This window comes from Aplidium turbinatum, chromosome 8 (genome assembly GCF_918807975.1).
Source record: "Aplidium turbinatum chromosome 8, kaAplTurb1.1, whole genome shotgun sequence".
Classification (NCBI taxonomy): Eukaryota; Metazoa; Chordata; class Ascidiacea; order Aplousobranchia; family Polyclinidae; genus Aplidium; species Aplidium turbinatum.
In genome coordinates this window covers 15,146,237-15,165,182 of record NC_137479.1, presented here as the reverse complement: position 1 = coordinate 15,165,182, position 18,946 = coordinate 15,146,237, and the positions used below count along the sequence as shown (strand labels likewise).

At 37.3% G+C, this 18,946-nt stretch overlaps 1 protein-coding gene across 1 annotated transcript; it reads right to left on the bottom strand.

Moving 5' to 3' along the window:
- Positions 1-35: 35 nt before the first annotated feature.
- Positions 36-14,137, bottom strand: LOC145775378 (progesterone-induced-blocking factor 1-like). Its single transcript, XM_082586668.1, has 15 exons — positions 13,838-14,137; positions 7,802-7,980; positions 7,453-7,553; positions 6,573-6,731; positions 5,532-5,658; positions 5,194-5,327; positions 4,798-4,933; positions 4,024-4,223; positions 3,699-3,813; positions 3,256-3,399; positions 2,549-2,740; positions 2,159-2,319; positions 1,935-2,007; positions 1,447-1,614; positions 36-1,300 (listed from the first exon to the last, which is right to left on the bottom strand). Exons 1-15 carry the CDS (start codon positions 13,983-13,985, stop codon positions 968-970), a joined length of 2,370 nt encoding a protein of 789 aa, XP_082442794.1. The 5' UTR covers positions 13,986-14,137; the 3' UTR covers positions 36-967.
- Positions 14,138-18,946: the final 4,809 nt, after the last annotated feature.

Here is an 18,946-nt window from a genome sequence, read left to right as displayed (position 1 = left end):
AATATTTTTTCCTCAAGTGATCACAACGTTTTATTTATAAAAGTATATTTTCTAATGTGACAAAGCGATCATGACATGCTCAGTCTTCTTGCAACAATCCCACTGAGGATTCTCGCAGGCAGGTCAATGAAAATGCATACATTCCTAGTTGGCAAATGAGTTACAGGAGAAGAATCAACGTAAAAAGTACCGTAAGTCTACAATTTGGTACGAGAAAATTCAACGTACAATTGCATCAATAGCCCAAGAGTTGTAAGGTTATTAAGATCATCTTCACAAAACGGCCTCTAAAATCAAGAACTTCGGCAAGTGAACGGATTGACGGTTTTGTTTATTTACACTAAGTTGGACCATTTGCGTATTCTTCATGTCAAGAATATGCGAGGCAATAGAGTATAAACAGATACATAGTTCCCACCTGCAGCAGCTTAAATTGGCAACATTCCAGTTTCGTTCACACTTGCTACGGCATTAAGATCGTTGCAACAAATCCCTTGATTAAATTTATACAGTAGGCTACAATACGTAAATTATTCTTAGTGTGCAATTACTAAAGCAATCGCTGACTTGCAACTATACTACTATTTTGTAAGGAAAAAAACTCGTTGATAACTAAACAAGAAGACCCTGATGCATAAAATATTAACGCCTCGTCATGTGATAAAACAATGGTACCTCACTGCAAAAACTTATTGCAATGATGTCATCCGTTCAGAAGCATGATTGTAAGCAATGCCAGGGTTGTGTTCATTGCAGTATCAGCTTATGTGCTTCATTTAGTTTTGCGACCATGGAATTGCAAATGCTCTTTGATCTTCCAGAAACGAGATAATTCAACTGCTTGAGGATTTCAAAAGAAGCAGAAAAGTGTCAGGAAAACATCGAGTTAAAACATTCTACTATGTATAAAATTTGATGATATTATCGATAAGGCGAATAAATTACGCTGCATTCATTTGATTAAAAGTTAATTCTTGAATAAGCCCTTCATTTTTCTATAACGTTCCGGATTGACTTGAGACTTCGTACTTTTAGTGAATACCAACGGGCTAGGGCAAAAAGAACTCTCATCTTCATCCGGCCTTTTCTTACCCCGGCCCTTCAAACGAGGAGAGCCTTTGATTGGCGCCGGCGTCGACTTCTTTCTGCTTTCAAGCGACTCCAGGAAGTTTCTGTCGTCATGGCCGCTTCGAGCCGGTGACGTCATGTTGGACACGACACGCTTAATCAAAGCAATCTCCTGCCGATGATTCAGCAACCTGTCCAGATCGCTCGACATCAAGCGGTTGGTTTCTCGTAACTAGAAATTTGGAAAACAAAACGACGCTTTTAAAATAGGTGGCCGAGAACTTAAAACGCATAAAATCGACAAACAAAAACTGTCAACAACTCGCACGTGCACAACGTGAGTTTCATTGTCAGTTATTTCGGTGCTGCCATTCTCACCTCTTTGTTTTCGGATTTTAAATCACCCGCTTGCTCTTCCAGCTGAAGAACAAGATTCCGATGTCTTTCAACTTCTTCATCACGTTTCCTCATGGTTTCTATGAGGTAGCTGTAGGGTTGCTGGCTCTCTTCCAACAATTTGTTTGAACTCTTAAGTTTTCCACAAACCTAACAGTGTATAATACATAAAAAAATTACATTCACTGTAAAGTGTAAATACTAAGGCATTTCAACTATTAAATTTCAACTTAACTGTGCATATCCTTGGCGACAGTTAGTTTAGTTGTTTTCTTTCCACAAAGGTAAGAATTCAATTGACTGGCAAAAGCAGCTGTTGAGAACTATGTGGCAAGAATTAGTGGTGCGGTACTGATGAGCCCAGCCTCATGGGCAAAGCACGTGTCTATCGTGGAGTTCTTGCTACACTCGACTGCCGAGAAACACATATTAAATTAACGTTAACCAACAATTCACTTTTTTATTTTTACCTCCTTCATTTCTTCTTCTCTTCTTTGAATTTCTGCCTGCAAGCTGGAATTGATTTTCTCAACTTGTAAGACCCTATTTAAAAATAATAATAAGTATTTTAGTATGTCAAAACGACTTGTTGACACCAATAAGTTGCTTAACCCATATTTTAATAGGCGTTTTAGATCACTGTGATTTTAATCCAACGATCACAGGCATCAGCTAAAAATAGGAAAGTATTTGCCTTCGAGCAAGGTGAACGCTTTGCTTCATTCTCCGTTTTGCGGTTGTTGGAACATTAGCGCCATATCCGTAAGAAAATAAAACTCTTTCCGCTTCTGATGGATCTTTTGCTCCGTCTCCAACTTCCACCTCAGCTGCTTGCATCACAACGTCATCCATTTCCTGGGAAATGAACATTATATCCATAAAAACGGTGAAATGATAATGACCTTAGTTTCCGACTGTGTTTTCTGACTCTTTAGTGGGTTTAAGTAATTTTACAGTAGTGACAGTAGGGTAGGAACAAAAAAAAATTTTTTGCCGTGTTTTTGGCAAAACTTTCTAGTCTGCAAGGTGTACGATTCCTTTTAAAATGTTAACAAAAAAAGGAAACCGTTTAGTAAGGCATTACCTGTTCAAGCTTTTCATATGCAGTTAACCTGCTTTGCAAATCCCGGACAGTGGTACGTAGTTCTGTATCAGTGGCTGTCGTCCGACGTTGCATTTCGCCGTAATCCGTGGTGACTGTCTCCAGTTTCTTCGATAAGCGTTCGTTCTCATTTTGAATTCGCTCCAAGTTTTTACAGGTTTCTTCATGAACAAGCTGTCACGTCACAAGGATTTTACCAGACGAAAGACAGAAAGCAGGTCATAGACATTTTCCTTAATCAAAGAACTGTGTGCAAGTCCGTCCTGCTAGCTCAATTGGTTAAGCGCACGACTTTGTGCACGAAGAAATCGCAAGATAAAGCAACACTGGTTTGGCTCTAAGGGATGTGCGCTTGAGCATTGAGCAATGCATTTTAAGGACTGCTCTCCATTCAGTTGCATCTAGTGGGTGGAATAATTCACACACAACAGCGTTTCAATAAAAAGCAAAAATTTCACTTTGACAATCTCGGTGACCAGGCCTACGTCAGTGGTTCAAAGCCTCTACGAGTATGCGAAGCTACCAGGATTAAGCTCTCAAATAAGCTTTCCCAGTGGGAGGATAAAGATTTCCACAATCAATCAAATATGTAGGTCATGGCTATGATTAAAGGAGCTGCATTGCAATACGTTAAATCCCAGCTACCGGTTGCATTGAAACTGTGCATGGTTGCCTTCTTAAAAACGCACCTGCAAGCGATCCAATTCAAAAGTTTTTATTCGAGCTTCGTTTTGATAATCGGAAAGGCGAGCGTCCACACTACTTTCCAAGGCTTTCAATTCGCTAGTGTAAACGTCGCTTCTTTTCTCTGCGTCATCCCGCAACTTCGCAAGCTAGAACATAAAAAACGGTTATCGGCATCAGTAGTGGACAATTCAAACAACCAGCAAGGACATAAGTTTACGAAGGAGCACAGTGTGAAACTTCCAAGAAGGTGTTCAGATTGCGATCATGGGTAAAACCAACAAGCGCTATTCGAAAATACATGTTAAAACATTTTCTTTTTGCGTAAAGTTTTTGATCTTGATTTCCGTTGTGAATTTGAAAAACAATTTGCCGATTGGTGCAAGTGATCAACACAAAATTATTTGAAAGTGGTTTGATTCGTCGATGTCAATGCAGCAGCCACTACCTGATCGCGTTCTTGCATCGCCAGATCTCTGGCTTCTCTCAGTCCACGATTTTCTCTTTCATAAGACTCCTTTGAGTCTGATCGAAGTTTTTCCAACTCACTCTCGGTTTGAAATCTGCCGAGTCAGTTTAACAAGTAACGTTTCCATACTTACATTTAGGAAAACAATTTAAATATTATCACCACCACCAAGCAACCTCTACGGACGTTCAATCAATGTAAAAAGAACAGATTTTGCCATCTGGCCAAGAGCTTCGTGATAAATCCAAGTGCAACCATACAGTATGTTCAACCCATTGAAAAAGAAACACCGCTTTGACACCACCTTATTCTATCAAGTTCGGTTTGCAGCCTTCTTTCGTAGACCAATCTCGCTTCGTCTCTTGAGGCAGCGTATTTCTCATACAATTCTTCTCGGGCGGATTTCGCGCGTTCCAGCTGATCCTGAGTGCGACGAAGCATGTCGTCCGAGCTTTCAAGCTTCACAGAACACTCGGATAGATTTCGAGTCAGGTATTCTTTATCCTGTGAAATAATAACAAAAATAGTTAACCACTTTGAATGGTATAATGATAAAATAATTACGTTTTTTGTTTTGCGCCCATTGCGACAACATACAGCAAACTGCAATCACAAATGCCAGCTGGAGCAGTAAAAGAACATACAGTGATCGAGCCAGCTGCTCCCATTATTTTGGCAAGCTGATACAAGGTTCAAGAAAAAGGACCTTAATCACCACTCACCATGTCACGATTTAGCGCTGAAGCGAGCGATTTGCACATAATTCGAAATTTGATTTATGAAATTAAAGCGGCAAATCAGCTGCCCAAAAAAAACAAATTTTCAAGATATTGGTTACACCGTTATGTACTTTAAGTCGACGAGATTATACTGGACCTAGAGCTACAATTTAAAGCTCTTTCGTCAAAGACACCAAAGAACACTGCTGATACGAGACAAGACACTGAAAAAATATTTCTTGGTGACAAACTGCATCTTCAAGACTTCAAATGAAAAAATCATTTACAAAACACAGAATATAAATAGCATCTCTGTTACAAACCACCGTAATTACGAAGTCACAAACTAATTTCGATACCTGCTTCAACAATTGCTGGACTTGGTGCATTTTGTCTTTTTCATCACGCAGCTCAATCACTTGTTTGTGCAAGGATTTATTCTCAGCTTCGAGGTAGGACTGCTTCTTTGCAACGTCAGAAAGTTGTTGGTCCATGCTTTCAATGCAGTTTTAGCATAAATTTCGATGATTAAACAACGTAAAACATTTTTACAATAATTAACTGCATCCGAGACAGCAAAATCCATCATTTTTACAGCAGACGCTGAATCAATGTAAAAATGACGGATTTTGCTGTCTGGAATAGAAATACTTAATAATGCAAACACACTGCTGTGGACGACCTCCAATCTCATGGAGACGTTGTTGTACAGTAGCATGTTGTTTATTTGCAACGTGCCACTTGATTCTGCATACCGATTTCTCTCGTCCAAAACGGAGTCGAATCTTTGCACCTTTCCAGCGTTTTCGTTCAAACCTCTTCGCGCAGCTTCCAGATCAAGCTTAGCAGCTTCCAGCTGAACTTCAGCGTGGGATCGGCAGCGACGCTCCTGTTTGTAAGGCAAGGCGAACAAGTTCAAACTCTCCTAAACCAGCTAGCAATAGGTTATTTTAACGTCGCCAACTTTTACGTTATTTTAAAGTCGCCAACTTTTCCTAGCTGAGCGAATTTTATAATATGTAGTTTTGATACGCAACATACTTTACTGTTTGAAAACTTGTAGGAGCGGTTAATTTTTTTTTTTTTTTCTTACCTGCATCAGTTCTTGTTCGATCGCATGCAGAGCGTGGGATGTTTTGGCAGCATCAGCTGACAGCTTGTCTCTTTGTACTCGCAAATTGTCACTTTCGATTTTAAGTGGTTGGACAGTTTCAAATAATCTGAAGGTAACAAAAGTTCTTGTTATGATACAAAATTTAGTTGCTACGATGAATTGATTCAGTTTTTTTATTTTTATTACGACCGAAATGTACAAGTCTATTCCATCCATGCAAATCTTGTCCAAAGTGCCACCATATTGGACTGACACAGTTGAGACGAGAAAAATTACTGGTTTTAGGTCATTCCAATGTCAAAGCAAATTATTTTCCTTGCCAGTAGAATAAAACAAACCGAGCGCACTGCAACTACGAAATATCACGAAATGGACAGCATGCTTTGAACAAACAGTGCAACGTTGTAGTGTTTTGCTAACACTGCGTTGTTGTTTGTTCTCATGCAATGCATTTTATGAGAAAAAGACATTTGCAATCCACAGCCTACTTCACGAAAGTAATCACTACCTTTGACTATGTAGAGTCATTTTGGGTTATTTAATGTGTTTATAGCCAGCCCAATAACCATCAAAACGTGAATTTCAAATTTTTCCGTACTGACTTCAAGCAAGCCTAACTTTCCTTCTGCCATGTAGTTGTAGGGGTCATCACTCTTCAGTGCACTTTCCCCCAGCCATAGCACTACTCGCTTTTAAATATTTTTTTACTAGTCGAACGTATTACATGTAAACATTATTCGATGAAAAGAAAAGGTCTTAAAAACATTGGGTTGAAAGAGTTAATGTCTTGAAACAATGAAACAAATGCTTCAATCTCAAGACCTATCTTTAGCTTCACTTTCATTTACTATAGGCTACCTATTGTAATAATTAAGTTAATTAAAACGCTTTCTAAAATATTGAAACAGTCAACCTTAATTCAAGAATATTTAGATACTCTTGAGACTGCACATAATCTCTTGGTGCCCGCATGTGGTTGGCAAGCTGCTAAAGACATTGAGTAAAACCACTGAAACTTACCTCATTGCAAAATAATCAGCAATCGACATATCATCGACAGGTTGAGCTTTTAGTTCTATATACTCCTTTTCAGTGACATAAGTATCTCGTTGTAGTTGATTACGAATATTGGATGCTTTTGACTGCAAAGTCTTATTCGTTTGCTCCAATTCTCTTTGTCTTCAAAATTAAATGTAATTTTGCAATAAAATATCAAGAATCAAACCATCTTATATGTAAGCAAGTAACTTGTTTAAACCATTTACAAAAAAATTTGAATTTTTACACCTGAGACATAAACTTCCACTCCAGACTGTGAGGTGTGGAGAAGAAGTCTACGCTCTCGACAGAAAGATCACACCCGCAACAGTCAGGGTCTGCTACTATTCGGTGAGTCCGATTCGGTGAGAGCCTTTTTCGGTGAGAGCCCTATTCGGTGATTTTTTTAAATTTTTTTTTGAAAATTATCGGGTACCGTAGCCTAATTATCATTGCCGCTTTTACATCGTTTTAACGTCGCTAAACGTTGAAATAAGACCCTAACCCCTAACCCTATAACGGCAATGATAATTAGGCTACGGTACCCAATAATTAAAAAAAAATCATTGAATAGGGCTCTCACCGAAAAAGGCTCTCACCGAATAGGGAAATCAAATCGGACTCACCAAAACGGGCCATTCCGCAACAGTCAACATAAGGATTAATTCATGGCCTGTTTAATTAAAATTGGTTGTTATGATGATAAAACAGTTTTATGTCAAAAATTCTGTACATTTCATTGTATTTGTCAACCTGGTTGTTATTTCATTATCAACTTTCATCACCAGTCAATTTGATGAAAAAATATTAAATATATATATACCAGACACATGAAAGGATAAACTAAATCAAAATGTTTAACCTGTCTAAAATGATTTTTAATTCTCTTTGCGTTTGTTCTTGGCGTTTCTTTGACTCATTTTGTTGAATGGCAAGGGCACTTTCTAGTCTTGCTTGAAGAATCTAACCACCAATAAAATTTTCAAATATTTTAGAAAATAACTATTTAAAAACAGTGTGATAAGTGTTAAAACGTAAACTCACTTCTTAGCGAAATGTTGTAAGAAGTTTTTTAAGAAAAAATTTATTGACTCAAATCTAAATATAAATTCAGCAACAACAAACTGAACATAAATTAAATCTCTGAATAATTTTCAGTTTTTGCTGTACTTTAGATTGATTCAAAAGCGCAACAGTGTGTCATGCCATACCTGTTTTTTGTGCATTGTGTCATGGAGTTTTTCTTCTAGCTCTTCAATTTTACTCATATGCTGAGCTTTCAGATTGTCAATCACAAGTGATTTTTGCGACAGTTCAATTCTAAGCAACTGAATGTCATGCAGAAGCTGTTTCCGTTCGACAACATTTTTAAGTTTCTTCTTGTTTTGACCTAAATCAAATATACAAAGAAATATAAGTTATATCAACCAAAGACAATTTTTACACCAATTCAACAAACCAGATAATGACAAAATATATGCAATTTAACATGATTGATACTACAAATTTCTTCATATACTTTAATTTTATGAACAATTGATGCAAAAGATATGACCCATGTTATATAGTAGCGTAGGCGTAGAGTTTTAGAAACTACCGGGGGTGCAGTTATGTCAGAATATCACATGCATAAACATCAAATACGGTATACTATATACTCGAGTATAGGTCAAGATTTTCGCAAGTGATTTTCACCTTAAAAAAACAGGTTCAACTTATACACGAGACAAGCTGTTGTCTCCAGCTCGGCAGCTTTCAAAATTAACGCATTTTTGCTGCGGCAAAATCCTTGCCGACGTAGATTACGGATTGTGAAATGGCGTCGGCCAAAGTAAAAGTTTTGAATACGTTTATTCGCAGTGATTCAAACTTAATGATTTCTTGTCAATTCTAAATTTTATACACCTGTAACACTTTATACACTTGTTAACCGATCTATTTTTATCTTTGCGTGCAGGATATAATCGTTCGTTCTTATTACGTAACATTCCATGATTGTTGAAGTCAATGTCAAACCTTAGCGGCCGCATAAAACAATGATGTCAGGTTAGCTGGGTGATAATAGCGGTAAGAGGCGTCGTTAATGCAAGCGATATCTGCGACCAAGACCATTAAACACCTTTTCTTTTATCGGTTTTCGATTTAATTCTCACACATTGCGAACTATCTTTGCTTCAAGAACATCGTGGGGAGTCATAATAGCACCTTTTGCTGGCCTAGTTTTGTTTGAGTTCACCCTGACAGCAAAATCCATCTGCAGACGTTGAATCAATGTAAAAATGGTGGATTTTGCTGTCCGGGCAACCACTCAAGTCAGAAGTAACAGTTTTTCCTTTGCCCTAGTTGGACTAGTGAATCTTTTTTGCCCGAGATAAATAATTGCTGGCGCTGGCGGACATTAGCTCATTTTTACATTGATTCAATGTCTGCCAGAGTTGAATGTTCATGTGTTGATGAGAGGATTTCGATTCTTGTGCCTCTGATAACAAAACAATGCATTCTGTTAAATCATACTTGATCTCACAGCAGGAAGACCTTGTTGAAAATAGCGCGTTTGGATTAAGTTATTCTATGCTCTACTTTTGAAATGTCCTCAACGTATGTCAATACCGATAAGAGCAGGGGGTGCGCTGCACCCCCTTACTCTACGCCAGTGTATAGTAGGCTACTCGACACAATTTAATGCACTACATACAATATTATTAGAAAAAAAATAAAAACAACCAGAAGTTCAATAGTTGGTTTCCAAAGTGTAGCCACCCATGCTAAGGTATATATATAGCTTTCTGCAAAACATTGATTAGTGTTCTTGTTTTAAAACAGTTTTTTTATTGAACAGCGTGGTCTAACTTCTTTTCATTGCGGGCCAAAAACTTTTTTTTCTTGCGGGCCAATGTTTTTAAATAGCGATTTATAGGCTTATTGCTGGCAAATCATACATAGCCTATGCCCTATGGCATATAGTTACTACTCTCTAAAATCTTTACAGCTTGTTTCACCATAAAAGGGGGATCATCTTTAACTTTATCAACTTTAGATTTTAATTGTAGACAATAGCGTTGGTATCCACAAGAATCGTAGTTGTGGCCATGCGAACGCAAGCGTAAAGAGCCTCATTTCCAAGTTGATTTCGATTTTTGGTTTTAATATTGTTTATTGCCGAAAACGTACATTCGCAAATGTATGTACTTCCAAACATCGAGTGGCCTGCGGGTTCAGAACAGCATCTTTTAAAAGGGGAAACTTCTCCTGTGACACTAACTTCCAATAGCTTGCAGGATTTTCCATTTTCCTTGACAGCAAAAACAGATCGTTCTGAAGTCATCAAGTTCACATAATTGGAGTTGAAGCTCTGGGGGATGTGTACTAACTTAACTCTCACGCCCATGGGTAACATTTTTGAATAAAGTGGTATTGTTATGCATCACAAAGGATCATTTACAAAGTATTTTTGTCAATTACAATAAAACAAAAATTGAAGTGATATTGCTAGACTGAAGCAAAGCTGACTATCAGTTTGCGGGCCAAAAAAACGGAGCTCGCGGGCCAAGTTTGGCCCACGGGCCTGTAGTTGGACCACGCTGATAATCTTTGCAGGCTTTACTATCATAGAGTATATACACACACAGTAGGCTACTTGTTTTGTGCAAAGACACAGTTGTTCCTTCTGGGGCTTTACAAGAAATGTCTTTTACTCTTAGCCTAGTTATAAAATGTTGCATGATAAATGTGACACATGATGTTGATGGCAGGTAAATCTTATTGGTTTTAAAGAAAAATATCTTGAATAAAAAATTTGGTGCTGGTTAAAGATCGGCCGCCTTGGTCAGTGACGTCACGAAAAAGTGTGACGTCATGCAAAAAAACGCAACTACTTTTAGGAAGGGTGCAAAAACGCGGAATAGAAGTAAAAGCGGAATGCTTAACTTAAACTGTACTATTTTGTACCAATTCTCAGCAATTCAATTTTTACAATAAAAATACCAAACCAACACAAATTAAAAATGTATGTTTTGCTTTATTAACCTACCAAGTTTCACGTTTATATGTTATCTACAAAACAAGCTTTTTTCCAAGGCGATTCGATCGTGGTTCAGTGTTAGCCGCCCACAGTTTGCTGTGATCGATGAATACTGCCTCCACCAAATATGCTGTAGCTTTCTCATTTCTGCTCGGATTTTAACAATTTTTCTATTGTTGGATGGCATTATGCTTCATCTACTCGAATGCATTAATTGCCAATCTAAAGTAGGCATTATATTTATGTAGCGCTAACTTAAACTTTACTATTTTGTACCAATTCTCAGAAATTCATTTTTTACAATAAAAATACCAAACCAACACAAATTAAAAGAGTATGTCTTGGTTTATTCATATGTTAACTTTCCCATTTATATCTAATCCACAAAACGAGCCATCGTTGTTCAAACGTAACCGCTCGACGAAGCTTTTTTCCAATGCATTTTTCAAGGCGATTCGATCGTGGTTCAGCATAAGCCGCCCACAGTTTGCTGTGATCGATGAATACTGCCTCCACCAAATGTGTTGTAGCTTTCTCATTTCTGCGTGGATTTGAGAAATTTTACCATCGTTGGAAAGCACGATACTGCATCTATCCGATTTAATTGGTTGCAAGTTTAAAGTATGCATTATATTAATCTAGCGCTAACTTAAAATTTACTATTTTGTACCAATTCTCAGCAATTCAACTTTTACAATAAAAATATCAAACCAACACAAATTAAAAGAGTATGTCTTGGTTTATTCATATGTTAACTTTCACATTTATATCTAATCAACAAAACGAGCAATCGTTGTTCAAACGTAATCGCTCGACAAAGCTTTTTTCCAATGCATTTTTCAAGGCGATTCGATCGTGGTTAAGTATTAGCCGCCCACAGTTTGCTGTGATCGATGAATACTGCCTCCACCAAATATGCTGTAGCTTTCTCATTTCTGCTCGGATTTTAACAATTTTACTATCGTTGGATGGCATTATGCTTCATCTATCCGAATGGATTAATTGCCAATCTAAAGTAGGCATTATATTTATGTAGCGATAACTTAAACTTTACTATTTTGTACCAATTCTCAGCAATTGAATTTTTGTTAGAATCCGTTAGAATCCGAGTTATATATCCGTAGATATCCGTGTTAGAATCCGAGCAGAAATGAGAAAGCTACAGCATATTTGGTGGAGGCAGTATTCATCGATCACAGCAAACTGTGGGCGGCTAACACTGAACCACGATCGAATCGCCTTGGAAAAAAGCTTCGTCGAGCGGTTACGTTTGAACAACGATGTCTCGTTTTGTAGATAACATATAAACGTGAAAGTTGGTAGGTTAATAAGGCAAGACATACTCTTTTAATTTGTGTTGGTTTGGTATTTTTATTGTAAAAATTGAATTGCTGAGAATTGGTACAAAATAGTAAAGTTTAAGTTATCGCTACATAAATATAATGCCTACTTTAGATTAGCAATTAATCCATTCGAGTAGATGAAGCATAATGCCATCCAACGATAGTAAAATTGTTAGAATCCGAGCAGAAATGAGAAAGCTACAGCATATTTGGTGGAGGCAGTATTCATCGATCACAGCAAACTGTGGGCGGCTAACACTGAACCACGATCGAATCGCCTTGGAAAAAAGCTTTGTCGAGCGGTTACGTTTGAACAACGATTTCTCGTTTTGTAGATAACATATAAACGTGAAAGTTGTTAGGTTAATAAAGCAAAACATACTCTTTTAATTTGTGTTGGTTTGGTATTTTTATTGCAAAAATTGAATTGCTGAGAATTGGTACAAAATAGTAAAGTTTAAGTTAGCTCGACATAAATATAATGCCTACTTTAGATTGGCAATTAATCCATTCGAGTAGATGAAGCATAATGCCATCCAACAATAGAAAAATTGTTAGAATCCGAGCAGAAATGAGAAAGCTACAGCATATTTGGTGGAGGCAGTATTCATCGATCACAGCAAACTGTGGACGGCTAATACTGAACCACGATCGAATCGCCTTGGAAAAAAGTTTGTTTTGCAGAAACGTGAAAGTTGGTAGGTTAATAAAGCAAGAATTGGTACAAAATAGTACAGTTTAAGTTTAAAATCAATAGGCATTCAGCTTTTACTTCTATTCCGCGTTTTTGCACCCTTCCTAAAAGTAGTTGCGTTTTTTTGCATGACGTCACACTTTTCGTGACGTCACTGACCAAGGCGGCCGATCCTTAACCAGCACCAAAAATTTTTGTACAAATGATTGCATTTTCGTAGAATCATATTATAATTGAGTAGTGTAGGCCTATGCTGTAGTGATGTAAAAACTCTATAGTCCTAGTAATTATTTTTGTTCTTCAAAATAGCACTTTATAAAATGGTTGAGTAAAATTGAAATGGTTTGTCACGTACCGTACCGTATATTATAGATTTATCTGTCCTATGTAATATTGTGCTCTGTTTAACGTGGTGTATCTTAGGTATTGTAATATTCTACTGTTTCTTACATTGCATTTTTATTCAATTACCGTCTATTTTAAAAGTTAAAAATAGCCTAAGTAATGAGCTTGCAACAAGATCATTGTTATGAAAAGGCAGTGGCTATTTGACCGGCGCCGATCTTTGAATCTAAAACACTATTTGACCGGTCATGACATCACTATATAGGCACTTTTTTCTTCGTGCGAATTGCCAAATGCGTCGTTCGGCAAACACGGTCACATCCTCTTATGACGAACAAAAAATTATCCAGAGAAATTCTCAAATTCAAGAAAAATAAAAAACTCTAACTTTATTACTCATATTTGAAGAAATAAAAAATTGGGCTGTAGGCTACTCAAATTAAAAATTGACCACAAAAATGCAGCAGCCTAACGATTGAATCACTTCGGGTCAAAATTTAGTTAAAAATTAAAAAAAAAACACTTCCGCGTAGTATCGAACTCATTCCCTCTGGAACACCAGCCAGAGGCGTATCCTACACGCCACCGAATCAGTTGAACATAATTGTCGAATTTATAACTTATATTATATAGCCTACAGGCACTCTTCTCGTCTTTTGCTTTGAAAGAGAAAAAAGTACCTATATAGTGACGTCATGACCGGTCAAATAGTGTTTCAGATTCAAAGACTGGCGCCGGTCAAATAGCCACTACCTTATGAAAACAACAAGGTTGTAGCATATTACATGTAGCCTACCGTAGGTTGCAAAATATTTTTCACCTTCTTGAAAATATATTTTCTTACCTTCCTTAAAGTTTATTCCACTATTTGACAAATCAGTTAAATCTTCCAAACCACTAACTGCAGATCCAGAGTCAGCCAAAGCACTCATGGAAATCGATGTATCACTGCTGCCCATGTCATGAGAAGATGAAGCATGACTACTTTCCATGTTGACACAGAGGTCTTACTGTTTTAAACAAGCATGCAGATCTAACGCCGTCAATGTTCTTTCAAGACAAAAATTCAGTACAGTCTAGTTTTTATTACGAAATTATCAATACATGAGCCGCAGTTTACACCTGCTCGAAATTCAAGAACAATTATTATTACAAAACTGTAACTGTTGTTAAACGAACTCATTCAAGTTTAAACTTTTTTCGAAGATATCATTCAAGCGTGATATTTATATTTTGTGCGCTTTGATAAGGGGCAGAGGTGTGCAGCAGTCCGAGTTTTATCTCAGAGTCAGAGTCTTGGGTGTCGGCCGGAGTCAGAACGGAGATGGTGTTTGAAATGTTTGGCAAAAACAGAAGCCAAATTGGAGTTTGGGGTCAAAATTACCAAAATATTTCAAGCAACAAGCAAGTGGATTATTATTGAGTCACAGACTCCAAAGTCGGAGTGCAGCAGAATTTAAAAAAACTTGACTCTGCACACTTATGATAAGGGGACTATTTTACAAAGGAAAAGGTTCGAACTACTACGGGATGGAGTAGGGATGGTAAAAATTTTTGTTTTTAGTGGGTTTTTATATCGTTTTTTTTTTTAATTTTTATTTTTTTTATTATTTCCAGTCATTGCAAACATTTTTTTTTTTCAAGTCACAACTGCTTTTAATGATTATATTGAAGAACTGCAAAAGAAACCGTAAAATTATAGCTGTTGAATAACTTGTCATGAATTCATTTTTTGTAGTTTTGACTTGGTTTTGCAAGTCAGAAGTGTGATAACATGCTCAGAAAGTGGTTAGGAATAGTATGGAAAAGATTGGCTTGGTTGGTTTGATTTTGAATCTTTATCCTCGGGCTGACAAAGCCTTGATAGGTTATTCCTGGTAGTTTCGCATAGGCTACTTGTAGAGGCTCTTGACGCAGGGCCAGTTGCCGAGATTGGCAGAGTGAAGTTTTCCGATTGTTGTTGCCGGGGAATTATTCCATTCACTATAGGTGCCGCTGAATGGAGAGCAGTCCTGAAACGCGTTGATCAAGCTCACACCCCGAGAGTCGAACCAGTGCCGCGTGGTCTTGAGCCAGGTGCATAACCACTGAGCTAACAGGGCGGAATGTTGACTTATCATTTAGCTCCAGTGTGTATGAAGTCTTTGTGAAGAACTCAACTGTAGCACAGGCTGCTTGAAAAATGGTGACCATGTCACGAACAGTCAACCTCTTTTGTTGTTTGTCTTAATTTCTTTTATCAATTTGTTTGCATTTTTCGTTACATATAGTGGGCTATTTGTGTAGGAATAGTAGGCTACCCTAGTATGCGTAGGCTAAGTGTTCTTTGAAAGCTATCTGATGGATCTTTCGTCCAGTCCAGGCCCGTAATTGCCGGGGGGGCTTGGGGGGGCAATGCCCCCCCAAGCTCAAAGTAAGAGATACATATTGCAGCACAACAGAAGCATGTTGATCAGCCACAACTGCCTAGGCACAAAAGAAGCAAGCTGGATGGTTACTTTGGGTCAAGTTTTTATGTACCTGCAACACCAGAAGACCACTTAAAAGACTATATTTTGAGGCCTATGACATGATGGTAAATGGACTCAGGGACAGGTACATGCAAAAAGACTTGGCCAATTTAGCCAACTGCCAAGAACTTTTATTGAGTGCTGTCAAAAACCTGGAAATTGGTGGAATAAAAGATGTGACTGATTATTATGATGAGTTAAACAAACATGATTTAGAGGCTCAACTGAAGGTGCTCCACACTTTGTTTAAAGAGCAGAATGGAGGAGATATTGAGCATACTAAACTGTCGGACATATTGGCATTTCTAAAAACTGGCTAAACTTCAAGCTCTTCAAATCTGTTGGGGGAAGTCAAAAAACTGGTGAAAATGATTCTGTTAGTACCATCAACTAATGCTTGCAGCGAGCGTTCATTTTCAGCAATGAAGCGTTTAAAAATTTGTTTAACCCTTTTTCCTGTGACGTATTTTGGCCAGTTGACTTGCGGACGGGGGGGTCGGTTCGACACTATCACTTTGAGCTCGTGTAACTCAAAAACTACGCAAGATAGATCAATCAAATTTTCACATGGTGTAGATAATTTATCTGACAACATAACATCGAAACTTTTTTGCAATTTGTTCAACAGCGCAACTTGAAAAATCAAATAATTTGATGGTTGGTCATATTTTTTTATTTGACTTGAGAAATTGCTTCTTAATTAACTTATAATTGAGTGTGACGGGTTAATTCCATTGTGTAGATTTTAATGTCTTACGCGGAGACGTCGTCCACGCTTCAATGAAATCGTAATTGGCGTCCGACTCGCGTTTGCTTGTTGTTTTGCCGGAGGCATTGCAAAAAAAAATTGCTTTGTTGCAACATTTGCAGAGAATGAGACATAATCACTGCAAAAAAACTATTTCAAGTTCTTTTTGAGCCACATGTTTATAGTCTACACTTTTTCAAACGTACTGTCATTACTTGATATTGGAACTAAATCAAGCAAATTTTTTTCACATTCACACTGTCTAATTTGGTTATGTATGATCAAGAAACACTTTGCATTTCACAGCACATCTCAGGAAGCTATTTATTCGTTTTTAACATTATTTCAACATCTAAAGAGGTTGAATCGATGTAAAAAGTGTCTGATTTGCTGTCTGGGTAGCGATTGAATACAGAAAAGTAAGGTAGCCTAGTGGTGTCACGTGGTATTTGAACAACAACCAGGCCCGGATTTAGGGGGGGGCAGAGGGGGCAGTTGCCCCGGGCCCCCCGACTTTTGAAGGGCTCCCCTATGTGTAAAAAAATGTGATTTTGTGTTATTTTTTTCCTTTTGGCCTTTAAAGTTTCTGCAAAATGCTGTGCAGTACTGGACTGATGTTACTGTAGACGTAGAGATGGTTTTTCGCGCCGTAGGCGCGAACATTTTTTTTGCACGGGGGCCCCCCGATCTAAAAGTGCCCCGGGCCCCCCATCAGCTAAGTCCGGCCCTGACAACAACCTATCCAAAGGTAGTGACTTCCTTCAATAGGAGCTTGTTCCATTTTAGGCCATCATGCACTCCAAAAATAAAGAGCGTCTAAAACTCCTGACTGATAAACTATGTCACGATGCATTCCAAAGTGATATGTTTCAATACTTAGGCCTACCAACAATGATCACTTTGAATGAAACAATTTTGCAAACAGTTGTGACAAAATGTAGTGATAATAATCGTTTAGTCAAATCGTGTTGGTATAGGTTATAGAAGAGGTCGTTTGCCAAATGGAACTCCCGTTCTGCGTAACAAACTCAAAGTCGTGACATAACGATACAAAAAATAGAAAAAAAATCTTTTTCAGGCCAAGTGCTATTGTCGCAAAAAAACAAACAATCACTAAAGTGTTGACTTTTTCCTTGGGCAAAATTGAAGGTTGTTGATATTTTAAAAATGCACGTTTGTGTCAAAATGATTGAAGTGTTTTTTTTCATGTTGTTAACTAGATTTGCAAAATAACGTTTTCTACATTTTTTTTCTAATTTGTTGGACATGCATTTTGTGTCAAGTTATTTATTACGCATTAGAAGATTTCTTTCTGTTCAAATTTTGAAATAGCATTTTAGATGCAGTTTGCGGTTGATGGCGTTACTGCAAAAGCCATCTTTCGTAATTGACACACACCCAAAAACAAAAGACGCATAAACTACTGCTGGCTGATAGACCACGTCACAATACATCATAATGATGTTTTTCCGAACCGAAGACCCAGAAAACCAATTTCGTCGTATATTAGTTTAGACGTCTGCAGACGTTGAACCAATGACAAAAAGTGATTTGCTGATTTGAAACAAAGTGAGTGCTGTTTCCAATGTGCAAACATTTTGATAAAAAGTAATCAAATTTTGGCCACAGCTTTCTGGTCCATTTAGGCTACTATGGTCAATCAACTCACGTTGCAAATAACTTGTTTTGTGTAAGGTCTTGCTTGTGAAAAAATCGAAGTAAAAACACAAAAATGAAGTAAGCTATATTTACAAAGTGTTATATTCTTGAATGAACCATAGTTTTTAAAAAAAATAGTTTGAACAGGTTTCATCTGCTAGAAACTATAATTGATATCATCTCGAAGGATCAAATAGCTGCGAAAATCACTTCAAAAAAAATCACACACATATTTTTATGCCAAACGATAAAAATCGTTCTTCTTTTTTTCAAGGATAAGGAAAACGATCCGTATAAAATATAATTCAATTCAATATATTTTCGTTATTTTGTCAGATATGCATTTTGTGTAACAATGCTTTAGAAAAATTGCTGAGTATGGTATAGCGTTTGAGATGCAGTCAGAGAATACAACTCTATGGTTGATGGCGTTATTACAAAAGCCAATCTTTTGTCAGGGAAATGTATTCGAAAACAAAAAGGCACAAAAGCGCTGACTGATAGATTACGTTACGATACGTTACAAAAACGAGGCATTGATTTCAGATTCTTTCAACCCAACAAACAACTTTGCTCCAAATGACACAAACGTCCAAATTTATGGAGAAAAATATATAGGCCTACACCGTTTTGTGAAAATAAGCTTTTGTAGACCAACATTTGAATGAAAAGTTTGAAATTATTGAGTTGGTCCTAATAGTGTTTCTGCTGAGATATATCAAAACTTTTCAATCCTCGTATAAAAAAATAATTTTGTAATCTCTCAAGCAACTGCAAAATTACCATTTAGGTAAAGATTCAGTGATGATAAAATAATATGCACAATGCTTGTCAAAGCACAATAATTTAGCTGCGCGTGTTTTTCCACAAAAGCCAAGCAGTTTAGATAGTCTGTGTCAAGTTCTTTTCAGTATCCATCAATCTCTCGTTTTCATAAAACATTTTCACAACATCCATAAATATTCATGTGAATATAAGTGTACACTGCACAGGTACATGCAAAAGTTTATTGGCAGGTCAAAAACGCACTCCTTGC

Coding starts and splice junctions, on each gene's coding strand:
- LOC145775378 (XM_082586668.1), bottom strand. CDS start 13,985: ATGGAAAGTAGTCATGCTTCATCTTCTCATGACATGGGCAGCAGTGAT. Junction 3,400..3,698: donor CGATGCAAGAACGCGATCAG/GTAGTGGCTGCT, acceptor TTTATGTTCTAG/CTTGCGAAGTTGCGGGATGA. Junction 1,615..1,934: donor GAGAAGAAGAAATGAAGGAG/GTAAAAATAAAA, acceptor ATACACTGTTAG/GTTTGTGGAAAACTTAAGAG.